Source organism: Equus przewalskii, chromosome 1 (genome assembly GCF_037783145.1).
Source record: "Equus przewalskii isolate Varuska chromosome 1, EquPr2, whole genome shotgun sequence".
Taxonomy (NCBI): Eukaryota; Metazoa; Chordata; class Mammalia; order Perissodactyla; family Equidae; genus Equus; species Equus przewalskii.
Window position 1 is genome coordinate 109,415,401 of NC_091831.1, and position 23,221 is coordinate 109,438,621.

The window sequence follows — 23,221 nt, forward strand, 5'->3', positions numbered from 1 at the left end:
GAGCCTAGGGCCGTGAGCTCGTTTTGTTTCACAGTTTCTATCTTTTTTCATCCCTTTCCTCTTGATTATAAAGATGATATATGCTCACTGTAAACCATTCAAACAGAACAAAGACATGTAAAGTTAAATTTGGAAGCTCTCTCATAAGCCCCATTATTAAATGAGAATGCTAATAGTACTGAATTTGCTGGATTGTTGTCATGACGCTGAAATGAGTTTAAAAAAAATGTGTGTTTATGACATTTGGAAGAATGCAAACTCTATTTAAAGTTTAGCTAGGTTATTGTCAGATATCACTTACTGACATACTCTGTGATGAAAATCATGTGCTTGTTCATCTTTTGCCCATTTTTCTATTGGATTGTCTGCCTGTTTCTTATTGATTTTAGGAGTTTATTTCTTATTCTAGATATAAGTCCTTTGTCAGACCTAATATCCCACTGACGCAGGGAAAATCACAGACTCTCAGTTTATTATTTTGTAAAAGTAGGACAAAAATATGGTTGGTGTAAAGATTAAATTAAATAAAAGAAGTAATCCAGAATGCTACACAATATGAATTTATATTATCCAGCAATTTTCTCTGTAAACAAGAATTTAGACACAAATTTATTGTTATCTATTTCTTCTCAGCATCGACACAAAAGCAAAGAGAAAGTGTTGGGAGCTCAGCAAAGTAATGTTGAACAATGTCACCCTATAACTTCTGGAAGAACATCTGCTGTAGAAATTCAAGATATTGTATTAAACATCATCAGAACAGGTCTACTTTAAAGCAGATGCATGATTATTCCTGGAGATTGAATTTAAAAAGCATGCTGCTTAAACTGTACTTTTTTTTGAAAAACCACTTTATTGAGGTATAGTTGACATTGAAAAAACTGTACATATTTAACATATACAATTTGATGAGTTTGGAAATAAGCATATACCAGTGAAACCTCCATCACTCGTGGGGGTACCATAAACATAGCCATCACCTACACATGTTTCCTCTTGCCCTCTTTATCAATTAGTATTTCTGTGATAAGAACACTGCCAAACTTTAAAATAAAACAGCTGGTTATTTTACCAGCAAAACAAGTTTATTCAGTAATAGCCAAAGAATTGCAGTTCAGGATGTGCATGCTATGGCAGACCATAGGCAAATCCAGCAAATAAGGGAGGCGAACTTATTTTATAGAGAACAAAGGAGGAAATTGGGAGGAGTTGTTTTGAACAAAAGTACATTGGAGAAAAGCAAGAGTTCAGCATCATGATGGCTTCTTATTGGCTGGGTTGCTGGGTGTAGTTGATTTTTGTTTGGGATGCAATGTACACTTCTTCCTATAGTTGATGATTATTTCCTGTTGACTGCTTTCTGTTATGGGTCTGTAATTGACTATCTTGCTATAATTGACCTTGAGTGGTACTGCATTGAATGGGAGCTCCCCATTCTGGCCCCATGACTCCATTTTAAATGAAGTTTCCCTTTATTAATTTTCACAACACTTAACATAAGATATACCCTCTTAGCAAATTTTTAAGTATACAATACAGCATCATTAATTAAAGGCTCTCTGCTCACAGGAGATCTCTAGGACTTGTTCATCCTGCACAACTGAAACTTCATACCACTGGACTAATACCTCCCATTTCCCCCTCCCCCCATCCGTGGCAGCCACTATTCTACTCTGTGCTTCTGAGTTTGATTATTTTATGTTCCTCATACAAGTGGAGTCATGCAGTATTTGTCTTTCTCTGTCTGGCATATTTCACTTAGCGTGTCCTCCAGGTTCATCCATATGCTGTCGCAAATGGCAGGATTCCCTTCTTTTTTAAGGCTGAATAATATTCTGAAGTGCTCAGATTAAAAAACAAAAGAGAGGTGTAAATCAGTTGGCTTTGGAGGTGCTTTGCCACACAGGCCTTCTGTGATTCCATGGCAGCCATGGGTCCTGTCTCCTCCTGTCTGGTCGTGGGGGCAGGAAGAAGAGTGGGTCTTGGGGGAGAGCGTGTGTGTGTGTGTGTGTGTGTGTGTGTGTGTGAGAGCAGCTACCCAGGGACAGCCACTGGCACTGAGTCACACTTGACAGCTTGTATGACGCTGCCCTCATCCCTCCCACTCCAGGAGGGGATCAGGGTAGCTGGTATCTCCCCATTTCCCAGAAGAGAACATTGAAACCCACAGAAACCAAGTGCCTGATGACTGGAGAGCTGAGATTGGAGCCCAAAGGGTCTTTCACTGGCATGGAGTCTGCTCCTCCACGCTGTCCTGCCGGGTTGCATCAGGGCAGTGAAGGCTAGTGGTGACCTGAGGGTCTGAAATCACTGAAACCCATGCTCAGATCCTGTGCTGCTTGCTGTTCTTCAGAGAGTGTGCCTGGTTATTTATTCAGAGACCCTTGTACCAAGGTTTGGGACTAGGGTTCAGAAATATTATTTCCCCTCCCTCCAAGAATCCCAGTGTTTGACCACAGTGTCATCCAGCTTGTAAGGGAAGAGACTGTAGAATCCAACTTCATTAGCTGACTCACGATTTCAAACAAGTTCAAGTACAGCACAGGAGACTATTGGCTTTGGTGTCAGTGAAGGGTATTTAGGTGAGAGAGAGAAGGAAATTTCCCTTCTGGGGTGAAGAATTGGGTTTTGTCCTTATGAAGATTCTGGGCAATGGGAGTGGAGACCCTGCCTGCATTGCCAGCAACATCCTTCTGCCCAAGGCCAGAGGGATATCTGGGAACTGCAGATCCGTCTGCCGACTTTCTAAATCAAAGCCTTGATCATTGTCCCCAGTTCTCCATGTCACTTCAGTGTGCACAGTGATGTGCAAACTTTGAGGTACAGTGGCAGTTGGATGCAGAGCTGAAGTCGTGCTGGGCCTCGGCCCTCTTGCAGAAGACTTACTCAGGAAGCAGGCCACTGTGGGAGGGTGGCACGAAGGAAGGGCAGAAGGCCAAGGTAGGGGGTGTGGACATGGGCATCAGGGTGTGGGAGGAGACCTGACCACTGCAGACTTTGCAGGCCCTGAGTCACCTGGGCCGCACCCTCGGAGAGCCACCAAGGGGTGGGGTGGGAGGGGTGTCAGTGTCGTCTCCAGGCAGGTGGCCATCCTCCGTGTTTACCACTCCAGAAACTGGTTGCTAAGTCCTTTCTGAAGTAGGCTGGACTATTGTTGGACAGGAAGGTTCTTCCTCATGTCAAACTGAAATCTACCTCCTTAATTCCTCTGCTTGCCACTCCTGATTCTGCTGTTGGAAGCTGCAGGTCTGCCTGAGTTGCTTGGAGACCCTGGTGAGTCAGGAGGCAGCCCTAGCCCATGCTGCCTGGCTAGCCCTGGGCTTGAGCAGGATAAAGGGGGAGGGTGGGGGCAGGGCAGCCCCAGAGGGTGAGAACTAGCAAGGTGTTGAAGGGTGAGGGGTGTACTTGGAGGGTGTGAGGGGTCATGTCTTTTGGTATTACAGGATAACAGCATGTAAAGATGAAGGGTTGTTCTTAGAACTCCACCCCGCATCACTCTAGGTAAGGTCTGTCTCTCTGTCATCTTCTCTGAAGGTGCTGTTCCTTTCCTCTGGGACCTTGTCACTATTTGTAATTAAGGTGTGTCATTGTTAAATTGTGTAATCCCAACCCCCCATTGACATTTTATATTCTACGAGCTCAGGGACAATGTCTGTTCAGTTCTCACTGTGCATGTCAGACATCATAATGCCTGAAACAGGAAACGCTCCATAAATATGTTGAATGAATGAATGAGCACTTGGCTGAACTATGGCTTGTAGAAAGGGCTTGTGTGTGGTGCTAAAGACTTTAGACTTAATTCTTTGTGCAGTGGCGCTGGAGGAGGCCTGAGAGCCCCATCTGGAACTGAGTGCAGGTCAGACTGTGTCGGGGGCGGTGTGTCAGCTCGAGCTGCTATAACAAAAATACCACAGGCCGGGGGGTTTAAACATCACATGTTTATTTCTCACAGTTCTAGAGGCTGGAAAATCCAAGATCATGGCATCAGTAGATTTTGTGTCTGGTGAGGACCTGATTCATAGAGCTGTCTTCTCCCTGGGTTCTCACGTGGCAGAAGGGGCGAGGGAACTCTCTGGGTCCCTTTTGTAACTCACTAATCCCAGTCACGAGAGCTCCACTTTCCTGACATAATCATCTTCCAAAGGCCCCTCCTAATACCATCACAGTGGGGGTTCAGTTTCAACATAGGGATTTTGGGGGGACAGAAACATTCAGTCTGGGCAGAGAGGCACACTGCACACTAGGGTGGGAAAGAGGTGGAACACCTTGTCAGAGTGCAGACTGAGCAAGCTGAGAGCCTCAGCTAGTGGGTGGCCCTGGGATGGGGAGGGTGGAAGGAGACCCACTCTGAGAGTGCAGACAGCAGCCTCTTCCCTGGTCCTGCAGGCATTTCCTCCCTAGTCTCCATGCAAGGCTCCATTCCTGGCATCGCTGGCTGCGCTCTCAGGTGGTGGCTGGCTGCTGCTCAGTGTTGATTACAGTTTGAAATGCCATACTTCAGTCCCATGCTGCGACACACCACAGAAATTCTGTTTCACTCTAATGAGGTTTCAGTTAGAATGTTGGGAAGAAGAAAGCCTTTTAATTAGATTGGTAATAATTGAGCTCCCAAACCACAGCAACTTTTCTCTCAGAAGATGAAGACACAGAAGCAATTAAAAGAAGGAAAGCCACCTAAATGGAACACTAGCTAATTTTAAATCCATTAAAAGCAACAACTTCTTAATAAGGTGAAGCAACAGATATATGTCCTAAAAGACTTTATCAGTGCTTTTAAATAATATTGGAGATTGAACTAGAACTGGGGTACTCCTGCCATTCAAATGCATGGCTCTGTTAGGACCATTTTCTCAGTACAGAGTACGGAGAAATGTTAGTTCCACAACTTTTTCCACCAAAAACCCTGGCATATTTTATTTTGCAAAATGGGGGATGCATTTTTCTTGTAACAGAATTGGCAGCTGCTTCTGGACACAGCCCCCCGCCTTGGACCCTTGGGACTTGTCGTCTGTTCCTCCCCAGGCAGCTCTGTCTTCTCTGCAGGATTCACAATCCCTGCTCCCCCAAATCTCACCTCCTTAAGGTGTCCAGGATGTGAGCACCTGGGGCAGGGTCATTGATGCATCAAAGAATCTCTGCCAACTCCTTACCTGTTCAACACATTTTTATTTTAATGAGAAGAAGCATCCATTTCTGATTTGCCTCCCTACCCTCTGTCAACGCCTCAGCAGATGTCACGTTCTTCCTGACATCGGGTCTGTTTTTGTGGATGCCGTCAGTGAACCAGGCCAGGTAGCCCCTGTTGCAGGAGCTCACGGTCTCAGCTTCTGTGCACGTCTGCATGGGGACATTGATGAATACTTTCACCTGAAGAGGGTGGCAGTTGCTGATTTATAGGATCCTTTAGGTTGGAATTGAGTACTAAGTACTGAATAACAGCATTCTCAGTGTAACTATTGCAGGAAACTTGCTCCTTTGTCTCTATGCGCACTGGCTTTTGCTAGGCTTTGCTGGGTTTGTCCAGCTGTGATAAAAAGCTGGTTGTATCCCAGTTGGAAAAGCTGATGTTGACTAGAATCTTCTTTAGGTGCCCTGTGCCAGGGAAAAGCCACAGTTGATACAGCAGCCCAAGCTCCAGTTTAAGTGTAGACTTGGCACCCTGCTGGATCCCATACTTAGGCAGTTTGGAAACGAAAAAAGGGGCTCTTGAGTGAGAAGGATCCAAGTTTGAATGGCTCCTTCATAAAATCACCTCACCCTTCTGACTTTCAGTTTCCTCACCTGGACAGGATTTATCTTATGGGTAATTGTCAAGGACCTGGCATGCTGCCTGGTAGATCAATAGGATGAGAGAAAAGGCAGACAGACCCTCAGGGACCATGGAGAACGTGACCCACACAGCACCATCAGCACATGGCAAGGCAGCTGACAGAGGCCATGCACCATTTCCCAGGGAGGGAAACATACAATACTTACAGTTGTTTAAAACCCTGTATGTTCTGGTAATAAGTTTGAATTAAAAAAATTGAAATTTGCACCTAATTTTATATATATTTTTAAGTTATAAAAAATGTACTAATGAGAAAAATAAGCTAAAACATTGGCAGATGTCATCTCTGGAGGTGAGGTTGCGGCGTTTTAATTTTTCCTTTTTATGCTTTTCCATCTTTTGTAAGTACTCTATAATAAATGTGTATTACTTCAGAATAAATAGAAAAGCTTCACTTTGGGGAAATGGTGCTTGAGTGTGTTTGAAAGTGCTTGGTGCATTCTGATTTTCACACACTCCAGCAGTCCTAACAGTCAGTTTCCAACATGAATAATTGTATCATTTCTTCTTTTGTAAACCACATAAACCATATTTCTGATTGTTTTTTTTTTTTTTTTTTCCTTTAAAGGATGAGAAGAACCAAGTTTTAACCACCAACATTTGGCTGCAAATGGTAAGTTGAGACAATGGCAGTCCTCACCCATGGCTCTTCCTGCTCTTGCTTCTGAGATGCTTGTGTTTGAATTGCAGGGAAAGCAGAGGTCCTTTGAGAAAAGCCAGGACTGTCACCCCTTACTCCAATAGTCCAGCAGTGAAGTACAGCGTCCCGCCTTTGGATGTGTCGCTCTGCATTCTGCAAGGCTCACATGTGTTTGTATTTCACTACAGGGTGATTTGGGGAAATTTCAAAAGCACTTCATGCAACACAAATTTTAAGATGTAGATCTGCATTTAGATGTCCACAGCCTGCACCATAACCGGTCCCCATGGCTCAGGAGCGCCTGCCTTGCTCTCCAGTCCCTCCAGAGGTGCATATTTGCATCCACAGGGTGTTGCCTAAGCCAGAGATCTTCACACTTCCTGTTCTGGTGATGCCTGTGAGAATGTTGAAATGTTATATTCTTCCATTCATGGACTTTTAGCTTGACATCCTAAAATTATCATCTACATTTAATTAATTGCTAATTATGTCCCTTCCATCAAACTGTAAATATTGACATTTGAAAATAAAATAGTCTCTATTTTAAGTGGAATCTAAATGCCACAGTAATTTGATGCCCAGATCATTCATTTAAAAAATATACGAACAAGCCCTTCTTCAACTGCCAGATGTTTTACATAGCCCCGTTTTCTCTTTGTGCTTGCATTTCTATTCCACTTTCCACACATAACTTTATCCTAATATGGTATAAATTTTTATTTGAAAGTCCTTTATTAATCATTCTGTCTTGGTTCTCTCAAATGTAAATATTTACATAAAATTATTCCCTCAGAAAAGAAGTGTTAAATTTCTTTCTTCTGGATTGATTTAGAATTACCATGATTATTGGTAATTCTTCGAGGTGATACTAATTACAAATTTTAATAAATAATTATTAAGCATAAAAATTGGAAATTAATCTCTGTATCAAAGATAGGGCTTTGTTTTAAATTCATTTATGTATTCATAGATGACTTTATTACTAGAATCAAGGTGTTGATACAGATTTCACAATCAATTCTATAACTTTTAAAAATAGATGTAGTAAAAGGTATAGTTCATAATGAGAGACATTTTGTCACAGCAGTGTAATTCAATTCCTTGAACTTCTTCTAGATTGCATGCCAAAAATAATATCATTTTCTTCAAGGTATCAGCTCACAGCTTGATTAGTTTCTCCTTCAATTTTGCTGAAAGCAAAGAATTAAAAGAATTAAAGCCCATCTGATCTTTGGAAGTATTTGTCACCCAATTTTTAACACAATTCACATAGATACTGGTATTTTGAATGGACCCTTTATTTGCTTCTGGGGTCAATGTCCCAGGATAAGAGTTGAGATAAGAGAAATAGTTTTTTTTTGTAAAGTGGGGGTAGGAGAAGTGAACTCAGAGGTAAAGGTGACACCCACATGGTTCTTAGGCAGGTGAGTTTTAGGGGTAATACAAGTGGAAGCAGAAGGAGAGAAAAAAGATTCACTTATAGCCATCTGCTGCGTGTCGCAGGGTGCGCTTAGCTGTGTCTGAGACCCCTTGTAGAACCTACCCATAATGGGCAAAGCAGAAACCCTTGGGAATTTTCCCCACAGGATTTAAAGCAACACTCTTCAGTGAGGGAATCCCACCCTCACACCTGTGCCCACTTACCCTTAGCTTTCTTTTGCCGTGGGTGCAGGATCTGTGCTCCCTTTGAAGGCCAGTCCTTCCTCCAGGGGACAAGGTCTCACCTCCTGGGACCTGCTGAGAACCTTGCTTCACAATGTCCCTATGCCTCTGGCATCATCATTCTCCATGTGTCATTCTCGTTGGCAAGCAGGCATGCTGTAGCATGTCCCCGTCAACCCTGCCCAGCGACTCCTTGGTTTCCTCCTCACCTTTACAGCAAGGTTTCTCCAGGCAGTGTCCTCCCATTGTCCTCATTCTCTCTCCTTCATTCTCAGCTAAATTCACCCTTATTTGGCTTTGGGCAAGCAAACCACTAATCCCAGGTTGTTAAATGCTATAAGTAGTGGTTTATCCCAATTTTTTTGATAAAAAATTTTAAAGATATTGAAAAGGTGAATTTACAGTGAGCATCCGTATATCCACCTCCTAGATTCTGTGATTAGCACTTGACTCTGCATGCTTTATCCCATCTCTGGCCATCTGTCCATTTTTCTATTGATCTAGCTTATTTTTTAATGCAGTTCAAAGTAGAATAGTGGACATGGGTGCACTTTCACTGCATATTTCATGCAGATCTTTGAGTTTATATATTTTTTCCTTCCTCTCAAGGCAAAGTTCACATACAATGCTATGCGCATATCCTAAGTGTATCAGGCAATGAATTGCCTGTGATGTCTTCAGGTCTGCAGCCCTGCCCCCATCCGGGAGCAGAACTGCACCATCATTCTGGGGATACTGAGTCCCTTTCCTGCCAATTCCTGCCCTACCCTCACCGCTCCTCAATGGGAAGGAACAGCATTGTTCTGGTTTTTCCAGTGATTAATTTTTTCTCTTTATCTTACTCGACCTCTCAGGAGCATTTGATAGAACTGAATTGTTCCCTCTTCCTTGAAATCCTTCTTCGCTGAGTGTCGGGATAGCTCTCTGTTAGGTTTTCGTCTTAACTCACTGGTGGTTCCTGAGTCCCTTCTGCTGTCTCTTCATGTCTCTCCAGCCATTCATCATTCCAGGAGCTGGAGGATCATTCTCCCGGCTTAAAGCACCTTTGATGAGCTCTAGCTACCTCCTTGGTGTCGCTATACAGGTGTCCAATAGGTTCTTAAACCCAGTATGTATCAAACTATCCCCTCTTTTCTCTTTCACACTTGCCCCTCCCATAGCCTTCTCCATCTGGATAAATAGTGTGTCCATTTATCAATATGCTCAGACCAAAAGCCTCAGAATCACTTGTTACTCTTGTCTTTCACACACACATCTATTCTGGCAGCAAGTTCTGGCAGTGAGACTTTCAAAATAGATCCAGAATCTAACCATTGGGCATCAACCCCATTGCTTCCATCCTGGTATAAGCCAGCGTCATCTCTCACCTCTGTTATTACAAAGCCTCCTAGCCAGGTTTCCTGTGTCAGACCTTACCTCCCCTGGTGGTGCCTCTTCTCATCATAGCAGTCAGTGTGATCCTAGTTAAGAGACGATAGAAGTTCAGCCTTGAGGCTTCTTGGCTCAGACCCCTCCAGGGGTTCCTGCCTCGCTCAGCGGCATATGAACTGAAATCTTTGAAGTGGCTTTTGACTCCCTGCCTGCCTTGACCCTGCTTCCTCTCCCATCACTGCACTCCTGAATGTCCTGCCCACATCTCCTAAGCACACATCCACCTCAGGGCCTTTGCCCAGAAAGCTCTTTCCTCAAGAACCACTTGATTTTCTCCCTCACTTCTTAACAGTCTCTTCCTCAAGGTCACCTTTTCAGTGAGGTCTTCCCTGAGTTCCCATGTACTGTCTCAAACCCTCTCCTCTTCCTGGAGCTCACTCTATTCTCTTTACCCTGTGTCTCAGTCAGCTCGGGCTGCTATAACAAATACCATAAACTAGGGGGCTTATCAACAACAGACATCTATTCCTCACAGTCTGGGTGTTAGAAATCCAAAATCATGGTTGTTGCCAGTGTGATTGGGTTCCGTTGAGGACCCTTTTCCGGATTGCAGACAGGCACCTTTTTGTTGTGCCCTCACATGGTAGAAAGAGTGTGAGCTAGCTCTCTGGCCTCTTTTCTTTTCTTTTCTGGGCATTTCCTATTTTTTATTGTATCTTCCCTCAGTTATCTACACTTTCTTCTTTTTTCTCTGGCCTCCTCTTAAAAGGGCTCAAATCCCCTTCACGAAGGCTCTACCCTTATGACCTAAGCACCTCCCCAAAGCCTTACCTCCTAATAGCATCGCATTGGGATTAGGGCTTTGACATTGGAATTTTGGGGGGAAACAAACATCTCATCCATCAACGCTGCTTCATTTTGTTTCCAAAGCACTTGTCACCGTGTGCCATCCTTCGCACTGTGTATTTGTTGATGGGACCTGGGTCTCCCTCCCTGACTAGGATGTGTGCACGAGGAGGCCAGGGCTCTGTTTGGATACCCCCAGCTCCTAGCCCACGGCAGGCACTGAATGAATAAGTTTTATGGAATGAATGAATGAAACAAAAACCTCAAGGTGAACCCAGGAGGGGCTAAGATACTATGATATGAAATAAGCCAACTCTCAAGTAACTTTTGAACACTGTGGGATAAGATAAAGCTCTGGGAATTTGGGAAGATGATGCAAATGCTTCTGTTTTTACATACAACTATATGTTTCCCATGCCCTGTAAGGTACAGAACTGCTGTTGACATTTTTCTTACAGAGAGAGACATACCTCATATGCTCGTGACATATTAGGTCCTGGACAGGTTTGTCTCCCTGGTGCCTGTATTTCTTACCCCTCAATAAGCAATTATCTTCAGCAATGTGTATGATTTGGCAATTTCTTTTAGAGAGTGATGGTTTCCAGAAAAAATGTATATGGATTATTGCACTGAGTTCTGGTGCTCCATAGATAAGCACCCTTGCTTTGGGTGATGTCACCAGAGACCTCTAAATTTCTTTCAAGCATAACTTATTTCTCATTAAGACTTGCACTTGCGTAAGCATCTGCAGCTTCATTTGTTTTAAAACTCAACTTTTAATCTCTTTGACTGATTCAGCTAATCTTTTTGAGCACCTGCTATATGGAAGACATTGAACTAGGCCATGTGAGGGGGACCCAGAATTGGGTGAGACCAGTTTCTTCTTTCAAACCATTTATAATCAGGCTGTGAAATTTACACTCTAAAAAAAGTTAAAATATCAAGAACAAGTAACTCCCTAGAGACGTGGCAGGAGGCAGGCTCATAGTATGGACAATGGATCCCCCAGGTGGGAGATATCTCTGCTTTACAGGAATGGAAGAGAGAGAAGGAAAGACATAGACTCTTTTAAATGTGAAGATCTGGCAGCATAGGCATTTCTAGGTGTGGCATCATTAATTAATACTTGTTTTAGGCACCCATCATATGGAAAACATGCATGTGTCCTTATAAAGCTAAGTGACACATTTATCTAGAAAATGGCACCTGTAGCTCATGTAGCAGCTGTAACACTGACTCCTCACTGAATCTTAGGGGGTTACAAGTATCTTGGGTTTAGAACAGACCTTAATAGTTATATGATCAGAACATCTGGCCTAGCCAGTGCTTCCCTCTGGAAAGCCATGGCATTCCTTCTGCAGTCACAGCAGGGACATGGGGAACTCAGATGTCACCATGACAGGCTGTGGAAGCTGCCCCGGGGCTATTTAGAAAACCACCACCACCTTGATTTCCGGTCTTCTGTGTTCTCCAACTAGTGGCCAGAATGGCCTGACCCGGCAGGAATCTTGGGTACAAACAAGTGAAGCTCGATATCGAAGGCTAACAGAGCTGGAGTCCCGTGGGAGGACAGACATGAGCAGGAGGGGAATGGAGAGCTTAGGAAATGGCTCTCAGCAGTTGGATTTTCTCTCCCAGAGTTTCATATTGCTGAATTCCTGTTCTGAAAATCTGAATCCGCATAATATTTTCTCCAGGATATTTAAGCTCTGAGGTCAATATTCTGCAAATGATAGATTTTCTGTACATTCAAAATAGAAGAGGCAGAAAAGTTAAAAAAAAGAGTTCTCTTTGTCCTACAGTTTGATTTTGTTTTCATGTCTCTCACTTACCTTGATTTTGTAGGAATTTCCAGTTCTTTAGATTACTAAAGGGAGAGACGGTGGCTTCACCACTTACCTCTTCATATTCCTGGGAGGAAGCAGCAGGTGTATTTTCTCTGTGGGTTAGTTTTATCATTTTGGGAGGCCTGTCAGACAATCTGATTTTAATCCATGAGAAGAAATGAAGAAACCATGTCAGTTTCTGAAGAGACATTTGAGCCATCTGAAGCTAATTGTTTTTTTTTTTTTTAAATTGTCTTATTTTGGAATTTTGACTATTCTTCTGGCTTTACATTTCCCATCCTTCTCATGTTTATTCTCTATTTTTTACCTGCTAATCATGGAGCTAATAGCTGTTATATCGTAGAATGTTAGTTTGTAAACATATTTTTTTCTAAAATGTTTACCTTTTTAATTTCTGCATTCTTTATCACTTTATCTCTGACACACAGAAATGCCACAGATTATGCTCATAGATAAGCCAGCCCTTGGCTTGCTTAGGGCCCTGAGAGTAATCCATGGCTTAGGGTGATGTTTCAATCATTATATCTCACTGAGAGAAAAAACTTTTGGGGAAGTGAGAAGGAGGCCGCTTTCTTCCTCTGAGATCAAAATAGTTTGGCAGGAAGAATTTTCAAAACAGATATATGGGTGGAGTTTTCTAACACCAGATACTTGGTGTCTTCCACACCAACAGACAATTCTCTGAATCTCGGAACACCAACTTGGTGTCCAACCTTTCAATTCGATTCTGACACCATCTACCTGGAGTTAGCATGAGATCTCACAAGTTAAGGCCTCAGTTCCACAAAACTGCCCCCACTTCAGATGCCTGCTGCAAATGGGGTGCCCAGGCTGTGCACACTTCGTCCAGCTGTGTTCAAATTCAGAGTTTCCCACTATCCCCTTTCAGGTACAGTAATTTTCTGGAACAGCCCATGGAACTTAAGAAAACACTTTACTTACATCCACCAATTTATTATAAACAGTACAGCTCAGGGATAGCTGGATGGAAGAGACGCGTAGAGGAGGTATGGGAGGAGGCGCAGAGCTTCTGTGCCCTCTGTGGCAAGACACCCTCCTTGCATCTGCATGTCTTCACCAGCCTAGAGGCTCTCTAAATCTTGTTGTTCAAGGGTTTTTATAACCCAGTCTCCATAGAGATAGGAGTGGAGTGAGGCTGAAAGTTCTCACCCCCTAGTCATGTGGTTGGCCTTTCTGGTCACCAGCTGCAAGATGGCATCCTTGGCCTATCTAGGGGCCCACCCTAAGTCACCTTACTTCATTAGAATAACCTCAGGTGTGCTCAAAGAGGGCTCTTTGTGAGTAACACAAGACACTCCTATCACTCAGAAAATTCCAAGGGTTTTAGGATCCCTGTGCTGGAACCTGGGATGAAGACCAACTATATTTTTTATTATACCATAAAGGATTTTTTCTAAAAACACAGACAACTTTCCCATTCTTCGCTCTTGCTATCTCTTTCTCTCTTGCTATAAAGATTTCCAGACATGCACGTACACACACATTTAAAAAGAGTTTCTAAGAGTGGTTCTAGTGGGCCCAGTTCTCAGCTCCACAGAAGGATAGGGATTCTCTACAGTGCCTTTTAGATCAAGGGCCCCTTCCTGTCCCATGTGTCCCCTTTAACACCCCACACATTCCTGTCGAAGATTGAATGAGAAGAATCACACAGACGTAGGGAGAGGAGGAAAAGCACAGACTTCTGGAGGTGAAGATCTGGGAGTGTTGGCGTTTCTAGATCGATGCTTATTTTCAGGTGCCCATATATGGAAAACATGCCGGGTGCTGTGTGTAGGAAGATTTTGCCCCGTGCCTCTGCCCTCCAGGACATTCCCAGGGATCTGCCTGGCAAGTGAGTGCTTTGAGAGGAAGCAAACCTCTTTCTGGGACTTAATATTTTACAAGCCCCTTTCTACATCGGTCCTTAGGAAACCTTCATGGAAACCTGAGGGATTGTGAGCTCTGCTCCGGCTCCCAGGGCACGCAGCACTGAGGTTCGTGCTCCAACTCCCAGCTCCGAATTGGTGCCCACTCTTCTCCGCCTTTGCCTGCAGCTCAGTTGTTACAGCTCTCACATCCTCTAGGATTTTGTAAAATGGAGGAAACCCTCTTTCTTTTAAAGCCATCATTTATGACATGCCTACCAGGGTCATGTGATGTTTACGTACTGCTTCACACATTATCTCATGACATCCTTGCAGCTCTGTCCTGTGAGGTAGGGCACATAGGAGGAAACGGCAGCTCAGAGAGGGTGATTTACCTGCTTGAGCTCACATAGCTCTTCTCTACCAGAGCCCTGGTGCAAACCTTGGTCTCTCTGATTCCAAAGTGCCCAGCAGCCCTTCTCTCTGCTCCTAGGGTGGAGAGACCCAGCTTGCCTTTGGAGTAAGGAAGGGCACTGTGAGCTGATGGACAGCACTGGCAGGGATGAGGAGCAGCCCACGTGTCGTGGTGCAAAGTCTGCCAGTGCAGAGAGATTGGGTTGGAAGAACCAACGATTGATCACCCTGCTAATGTCAGATAATGCAGTTCTGAGTCCTGAGTCAGTGACTGACTAAAAAGGTGTTGCTTCTCTGTGCCCCAATCTCCTCTTGTAAATAGGAATGTAATCTTGCTGACACATCTGGATCCTGGTGAGCATGGGTATACATACACAGGACCCTGAGCGAGCAGAACGGCCAGGATGCATGCCCATGGGGCACATGCAGCTGAGTAAGAGCAGGATTCGGGATGGCAGGAGGAGATATAAAATTGCTGGGGAGGTGTCCTGCAACTCAGATGTGGAGCTATTAGAAGAGGTTTATGTTTGGCTGACCAAGCACTCCCACTTCCCTGTGCCCATCATTTCAGCAAGCAGGGGAGATGAGTGTGTGCCTACCATGCTCACCTTTCTGGGCAGGTCTGGGAGCCCTAAGGCCTGCGCAGCATGGGGGTGATAGTGACAGTAGCAGGCTGTATGGTAATCTGCCCCCAACTCAGAGAAGCATCCAGGGTGAGCTATGAGATCACAGTAAAGAAAGCACTGGGGTTGGGTCTGAAAGGGCTTATGCCCTGAATGAGGGAGAGAAAAGAAGGGAGCTCTGGCCAAATGGTGCAGAGGCTGAGCGGGCTGCAGCAAACACAGTTTAGCTGGTGCCCAGGCGTTCCTGCAAAACAACTTGAACAAGACTGGCCCTTCCTGGGTGCGATGCTGTCCTGACCTCCCCTCTCCTCTCCTTCCCCTCCCCTCCACCAGCCACACACATCTAATTAGAAACAGCAGCCGGGTGGGTCTCTATCCTAACTGCCCCAGATGATTCTTCAGCACATTATACATTAACAAACACACCCTCGTTCTCAGAGGTCCATGGCTGTAAAATGGTGTTACTGCCCTGCCTATTACCTCGTCTGATTTCAGTCCCAGAACTGGGACAGCCATTCCTGACTTTTGCCTGCTCTCTCCAGAGAATGGTGGGATCTCTGGGACATGACCTTTAACTACTTGTTGCCAGTCTCAACAGCTTTGAAAATTAACTGTTTTTTCTCCCTTAATGTTTTTGTAACTTTGCATCAAATTCATTGGACTAAAATCAAATTGAAATTGCTGTACACTTGAGGCATTTCTTTGTCTCACTTGGTATAAATATGCATGTTTCACTGCAGAAATAATGATGCATTTGATTATGGGGAGCTGCCCTGGTCCCAGCTTGGGGTGTTACATCACATACCTTTCTAAATCTGAGAAAGTCTGAGCTCCAAAGCACAAGTGGCCCCAGGGAGATTGGATGCAGGATGGGGGCCCATCCCAGGGCATGCCCTGATTATGGCACACTTGGTGGAGCTGCTGAGTTCAAACCTGCAGCCTTGAGAGCCGGGCAGGGTGCTATTGGTTGTATAACAGCTGCAGGTGGTTCCTCCCTGAGCAGCCTTTACGGAAGTAGTGAATCCCAGGTAGGCCTGGTGTGTGAGGTCTGGGGAGGGAGGATCCCAGGCATGGCCTTCCTCTGGCAAAGGTCACTTGAGAATGAAATTAGGGCCTAGCCCCAGGAGATGTACTGTGTTTGTGTGAATATTTCCCGAGTCCTCACCTGCATCCTCATGTCCTAATTCAGTGTCTTACCACCAAGGCCGAGTGTTTACATTGTTCATTTCTGCCATCAGAAGCCCCAATCGTGCAAGAAAATAAGAATTCAAGTCTGAAAATTACCCTTAGAAGTTTCTGAGAGGTTCCTATGCAGCTGCACAATGTTGTTTCATGAAAATACATATTCTATATTTCTCCAGCCTGCTGCTTATTCCAACTGAAATAAGTGAACTTGTTTTTCCAAAGTGTCCTTACAATGGAAAACTTTGAAAGCAAAGTAGTTATTCATTTGGCTAGAAATAACCCATCTGCTGTGGGAGGGGAAGGCTTGTGGGCATGCAGTGGGCTGGAATTAACTGGAATGCTACTGTCTGAATGTGGTCATGGTGAAGGCAGGATCTTAAATGCCATTTTTATGTTATACATGGTCATTTTGGAAGGTATTATTGAATCCCCAATTTCCTTATATTTTATAGACAGCAACTCAATTGCATAAATAAATGTCTGGAACTCTCTTTGGCTTTGAACTTACCCAATAATTTCTTATGAGAAATATCATTAGACAAGGAAGCAAAGTGCTGCTTTAATGTCATTGCCTATATGTGTCAGTCTTGGACAGATCACTATTTACAGTGGAATATGTCAGAGTATCCGGGTGTGACGAATGTTCGTTTCCCAGATGGCCAGATTTGGAAGCCAGACATTCTTCTCTATAACAGGTAAGCACAGTGTGCAAAAGGAAAAATGATTTTATTGTGGCATATGTTTAACAATAAAGCATATTTGAGTACTTTATAGAAATGCTGGGTACATTATTTATAATTAGACCGTTGCCCCCTTTGAGGCTCTGTAAGTGGCCAGGTGTTTAAAAATCAGCTCTGTCCCCCCTCCGGTGACCTCTGCTTTGGTGTGCAGGTTTGAGTCACCCGGCATGCTGCCTAAGATGACCATGTCTATAGGACTATGCATCATAGTGCATAGATTATTTCCCTGCATCTTGGCACTGAGGCATTCTTGCATGTGGCAGTACCTTTGCCTCCTGAATGGCACCAGTTGTGTTTAACGGCACGAGAGGTTGCTGGCCTGTAAGAGTGCTAATCGATTTCACCAGTGAAATGGAATGTATTTCCTTCCCAAGTGTCTTAGGCTCCCCCAGAAGTTAACTCCTGACAAGGATGCACACCTGGGGATTTTGAGAGATGTTGAGCTTAATACTCTCTGCTAACGTTCAGGCGCACAAAATGATGTGTTGTCTCAGTAGGCTCATGTGATTGTTCGTTAATGTGTGTGTGTGTGTTGGGGGGTCTTTCCTTAAGGAGGGGGACATGCTATCATTCTGTGTAAGCCACAGTTTTGAAAGGAGCATTGATTCAGGATAGGGGAAGCATTCCAAACATGTCCGTCACATCTCTCACTCTATTCCAGTTTGACATTAGAGTCCAGGCATGAGCCACTAACAGCTTTTGAGAGAGAATACATTTTCCATGCTGTGATGCGATTGGGTCACTGCAAAACAGCCATCTCTGCATCATTTCTGGGATGGGCTGCTTTATTTCCCTGATGGATGGTGAGAAAATTACAGTCGCCAGACAGCTGGCCAGGCTGCTCTGAGGAGAGGATGAGCAGAAAAAAGCATCCTTGCTGGATGCTCATTCCAGGGGTTTCTTCGTTGCTTTATCCTGCTTTACTTTAAGCCTGAAGTTCAAGGATTTTTCTGAATGCAATCTTGCTCAAAGTGAACAGTGATTATAGATGGCTCCTCACCATTTTCACCTTTGGATGGAAGGAAAAGCATTGCTGGTATTGGTGGTTGCTTGCAGAAGAAAGCCTGGGCCCCAGCGACATGTCAGTTGCCGCTACACTATGCAACTGTGGGCAGCGGCCTCAGCCTTTCTGGGCCTCTCTGGGCCTCTCTGGGCCTCTCTGTTCTTGAGTCTGCAGATTCAGGTCTGGCTCTGAGACTGCAGTCCCCTGGCTACAGCTCTCTTCCTGTCACACATTCCCATTACTCTGTGCTGATGGCAGAGCCTGGGTGGGGGCAATGTATGCAGGCCACATTTGGGTGCAGTGTGGTCCAGCCTGTGAGGGCTTGCAGTTATGCTAATAAATGAGTCACCAATGAAATAGAATGTATTCCCTTCCCAGGTGTCTTAGATTCCCCTGGAAGTCAACCCAAGACAAGAATTTGAGTGTGTGTAGTTTATTTGAGAGGACAAATGAGACAGGGAAGGGAGGGAAGCCAAAATAGAATGTCTTAAAAAGCAAACTACTACTGTGCACGACAGGGCTCATTCCTATTGGGTTTCTCTGGGGTATTTATCTGCCAACTGCCTTCTGTCATAGGTTGACAGCTGCTTCCATGGATCTCAGCTCTGGACACCACCTCTGCTTGCCAGCCCCATGCGTGGACTGAGTGTGCTCTGATAGCCAGAGCCTCTAGCCCTCAGCAGGGTTGCAGATAGTTGGAGTAGGCAGCTGTCAGGGCCTTGGGTGTCGGGGACAGCTGTTGACATGGTCACCTGCAGCGCAGATGAGTCACACACTTAGTTTCCAGTTGTTTTCACCTTGGCCTGATTGAAGATCCAATCCCAGCTCCTAGGAGGGGCGGGGAGGACAGCAGGGATGTGATTGGTAGGGAAAGCATCCTAGGCCTCAGGGAGTTTCTCAGCCACAGCAGAGGAGGCAGGTAGATTACAAAGGTAACAGAGCAGAGGCGAGACCCACCTCCTTATGAGTTGCAGCTGCTCCATTGTGGCCTTTGTGTGTTATCATGGTATCACATGGGTCCACATGTGGAATGGGATCTTAGGGAGTGAATCTCTTAGATTCAGTGTTGTCACTGTTAATGGCTCCTGAAGAAGGTTAACTGGTTGCTGCTCAAAGTCTCATTATACAGTCATGGCTGGCCTGGGGTTTGGGGGCCCAGGAGGCCATCACTGAAAGGACATCAGCAGCAGCTCTTGAATGTGGCACAATTCTCCAGCTGAGGAAAGGTAATTTGGGCCTCGGAGAAGGAGGTTTTAGGAGATTCTGTTATGACATATGCATAATCAAATATTCAGACCTAATGTGGAGGGAGGCTGTTTCTAAATAAGGTGCGATGGGAAGAGGGTGGAGCAGTAGCCTGTTTTCAAGAAGTGAGTGGAACTGGCCAACCTATGTTTGCATCTCCGGAATCATCCTCTGAACTGTCCATCCAGACCTCCCCTTCTCACCACCGTAGCTGTTTTTCATTTGTTCATTCACTCAACCAATATTTAGTGAAGGCTTACACACTGTTACTGTGCAGTGTCCTAGCATCCGAGGACACAGCAGTAATCTAACCAGACAAAAATCCCTGCCCTCTAGGGAAAGGTAGAGAGAGAAATGAAGAGGGGAGAGCACACACCGGATTATAGGGGCTTCAAGAAAAATACACCAGGGAGAGCAACGAGCAAGTGCTAAAGCCAGAGGCAGGGCCTGAGACCAGCAGAATGGCTAGGAGGCGGCGAAGGAACAAGTCATACAGCATCAGGGAGGTAAATGTTTTTGGCAGAAAGAACAAGTACAAAAGACCTATCAGGAAAGGTTGTAAAAGACATTGAAATGCCAAAAAAGAAAAAAATGATGAAGAAGAGAAAGATAACCAGTGTCCTGTGGCATGCTAGGTGTGGTCACCTCCCGGGTTATCTGTTCTGTAGTAGACTCAGCCTGTCATGGTCTTTGGACTAATTTTCAGCTCTATAAGTTCTAGAAAACTAATAGCACTGCAGATGATTCTAGTCCATGGAGAAGCAAATGGATCTTGTCTAGTGGACTGATTCCTCTGTTAACAGATTGCATCGACGTTCCTGGTGGCCTGCTCTTTGGATCCTCCTCAGAATTGGTTTTTGACACCTTGCTGGTTCCCTCTTTAATTAATGACTTAAATCTTTGACATGTTCATTTTATGTTTGTGCAAGTGTGATGACTTTATCTTTTAGAAAATTTATCTTTTTCTGATTCCCTTGAGGCAGGAACATGTCATCAGGTCTGTCTGAGGACCAGAAGGGACCCCTGTGTCCAACGTGTGCAGGGGAGAAGGTCAGAGACAGGAGGGGGTGTGGCCCGTGTCTCCCAGGCCTTGGCTTTTACCATGAGTGAGATATGAGAAGCTCTGATCCTTTTTGTCGAATTTTGTTTCCTTTCTTTTTTGCTCTGAGTAGTTGTCAAAATGCTTATTCATATTCTCCTTCTGACTTGCTATCAACTGATCCCCATCCCATGGTTTTCTGGTCAGAAGTTATGATCTGTTCTTCTCTGCTTGTGCACCCCTCCCAGCATGCAGAAGTCGATGTGTTTTGCTTTTGCTATTTCCACTGCTTCTCGGTAAAATTGAGAGAGTGAGGACACAAGATTGCATGTCATCATTCAGCCAGTGTGAGCCCAGTTACTGGTCTGCCTCAGGCTGACTGGGAGCCCAGCCTGTCTGCATCAGCTGGGACTGTTGCTAGCAGACCGTTAGCACCCCTGCTTGGTTCCCCTCTTTCTGCAAAGGGCCCTGATGGCTCCAAAGTCAGTATTAGCATCCACATTTCTCAGAACAGACAACTTATACTCAGAGAGGTTCAGCCACATGCCCAAGGTCACCCAGCAGGGTGTGCCTGACTCCAGAGTCTGACGTACCTCAGGCTGGCCTGCTTCTGGTCATGCTTTTAGAACTCTTGTGTTTTATTTTTCTGCAAGTTAGACAAAGCAAAGTAATTCTTCTCACTGAGTTGATGCCTCTGGGCCTGAGCCTGCTGTCTTTCATTCTGAAAGAGGAGAGCCTGTCTCTTCCCCATATCAGCTGCTGTGGGATTTTTACACCATCACTCCTTGATGATCTTTCCTCAGCATCTGACATCCAACTTTTCTGACCAAATCCCTTGCCAACCAGCGTGAAATGACAAAATGCAAACCGTTGTGCAAGGATTTGAGCAGAATTTCAAACGGCCAAAAATTTCAAACAGTGACTGAAGTTTTCTAGGGATGGTTTTGCATCCAGGATGGCCTGGCAAACTGTCTTCCTGCCTGTGGTGCACGGCCAGTCCACTGAGCAGCCCCACCCCCTGCTCTCTGAGGACCCCAAGACCAGTTGAGCTCGAGAGCATGGCTTTTGGAGATGAGCTTATTGATCTTCGTGACATCAGACACAGAGCCAACGTGGTTGTAAGAGTCTGTGTAATAAATACGGGAGACAGGAATTCAATGGGAAGTTCAGTGATCATCATGAGCTGCCTGAGGGAAGGGAGGGCAGGCACCGCAATGGTGGGGGCCAAGGTCAGGTCAGCCCCCATCCTGTCCCTCCCCAGCCTGCTGTGACAGTCCCTGCGAGTTTCCACTGCCCACCCAGGGCTTTGATCACTGGCTGCCTGCATGGAGGAGCACATAGGAAGCTGTGTTTCACAGGGAAGAGATGGCTGAATGGGGAAGTGGTCTGCCTCTGACCCTTAGGACCTCAGCTATGCGGGGTGCCAGACTCAAGCTGAATGCACCCCATGGCAAGTGTCAAAACCTGGAGAAGCCAAGGCTTGTAGGGCAGGGCCACAGGGCTGATGTAGCTGATGCTGTCAGTTCAGCTCTGGAGTTTTCTGAGGACCCCCTACGTGAGAAGATAGCGTGCTTCTAAAAGGAGAGCACACATTCACTGCCCTAACAACATTCGTAATCAGTAACAAATCCCTTTACCCTGGGTGGTCTCATCTGATTTGATTTCATGACTGAGAATTACTATTAAGGAAACTGGTTCTAAGATTCACAGCTTGTTCACACAGGACCAAGGCCTTGACTCCAAACACTTTCACTTTTCCCCACACTTGACAACCTCTTCATGGGTGTAAGACAAGGGCTCAGAGATCATCTTATGGAGCAGAAGATGACGTGTCAGGGATACGGCATCTGAGAAAGATCTGGAAGAGAGAGATGCTCATCCAGCAGGAGGAGGGGAGAAGTTGTTGGTGGGAAGATGGTGATACCAGACAAGACAGCATGGGATGGTCTTGGGTTATGCTTGCTGTCCTGGCACAGTTGTTAATAGTGCCCCTTTCTCTTGTAAGAGTGACCCATTTTAGACTTAATTTATGTGGTCTCCTCACTTTAGAGCAAGTGGCTACAGGGAGAGAACAGTTAGATTAAGGCCTGTGGGCAGCATGATAGGGCTCCTTCATGGGAGAACACTAAGTTAGGCCATGGCACAGGGCTCTTAGGCGGGCGGTGGGAGATAATCTTGGAAGGGACCAAAGGTTGCAGGGCCCTAAAAGCATTTGTTTTTAATTCAAGGGAGGGAATAATGACTAGGATAATAGGGTCAGGATGAATTACAATCTAAGAAATTCAGATCAGTCCATCCTGGCTTCTCCTCTGGGAGTCTCTCCTTGACTCCCAGCACAATCCCCTCCTCTGGGCCGCTGGGTGCCATGGAGGACTTCATGTTTCTAAGTACCGTGTCGTGTCGCAACTCCAGGTTTAACATTCCTGTTCTCCCTACTGGGCAGTGAATTCCGTTGGAGGAACCAAATGCTATTCTCCAAAAGTTAGTGTGGCAAATAGCACAAGGAAAGCATCAAATTACAGTGAGTGAATGCACTATTGGGGGCCATTACCCTGGTCCAGTAGGAGATTGATGGAGGCCAGAACTTCGGTAATAGCACTTGGAACTCACACTGTCTGGACTGACAGTCAGTCTTCCCAACACCAATAAATAAAAAATAAATGAATTCTGGGTGTTTGGGGCAAGGATGTCATGTATGGGTCATAAAACGTTATGTTGTTTTAGCCTGAGAAGCAAATTAACCTACAGATTATCATTCTCCATTCTCCTTCACTTCCTGTATCAATCTGTTATGAAGGATTATGCAATTTAAATTATTCCAGTTATCTTTTAGCATGATTTATGATCTTTTATTTAAAATAAATTGTACATTCTTAGTAAATCAGATATTTTTATTATTTTTTTTATGTAT

At 45.0% G+C, this 23,221-nt stretch overlaps 1 protein-coding gene across 8 annotated transcripts in view; it reads left to right on the top strand.

Moving 5' to 3' along the window:
* The window catches only part of LOC103562081 (neuronal acetylcholine receptor subunit alpha-7), a 108,368-nt gene that overhangs the window by 44,732 nt on the left and 40,415 nt on the right, over positions 1–23,221 (top strand). For 2 of the 8 annotated variants that reach the window (XM_070620583.1, XM_070620610.1), the window contains exons 3-5: positions 3,241–3,273; positions 6,399–6,443; positions 16,869–16,978. In XM_070620583.1, the coding sequence (XP_070476684.1) occupies positions 3,241–3,273; positions 6,399–6,443; positions 16,869–16,978 (188 nt within the window). Of the gene's footprint in view, positions 1–3,240; positions 3,274–6,398; positions 6,444–13,951; positions 14,049–16,868; positions 16,979–23,221 lie in introns of those variants that run through there. The other 6 variants (XM_070620587.1, XM_070620594.1, XM_070620615.1 and 3 more) reach the window with 4 other exon arrangements.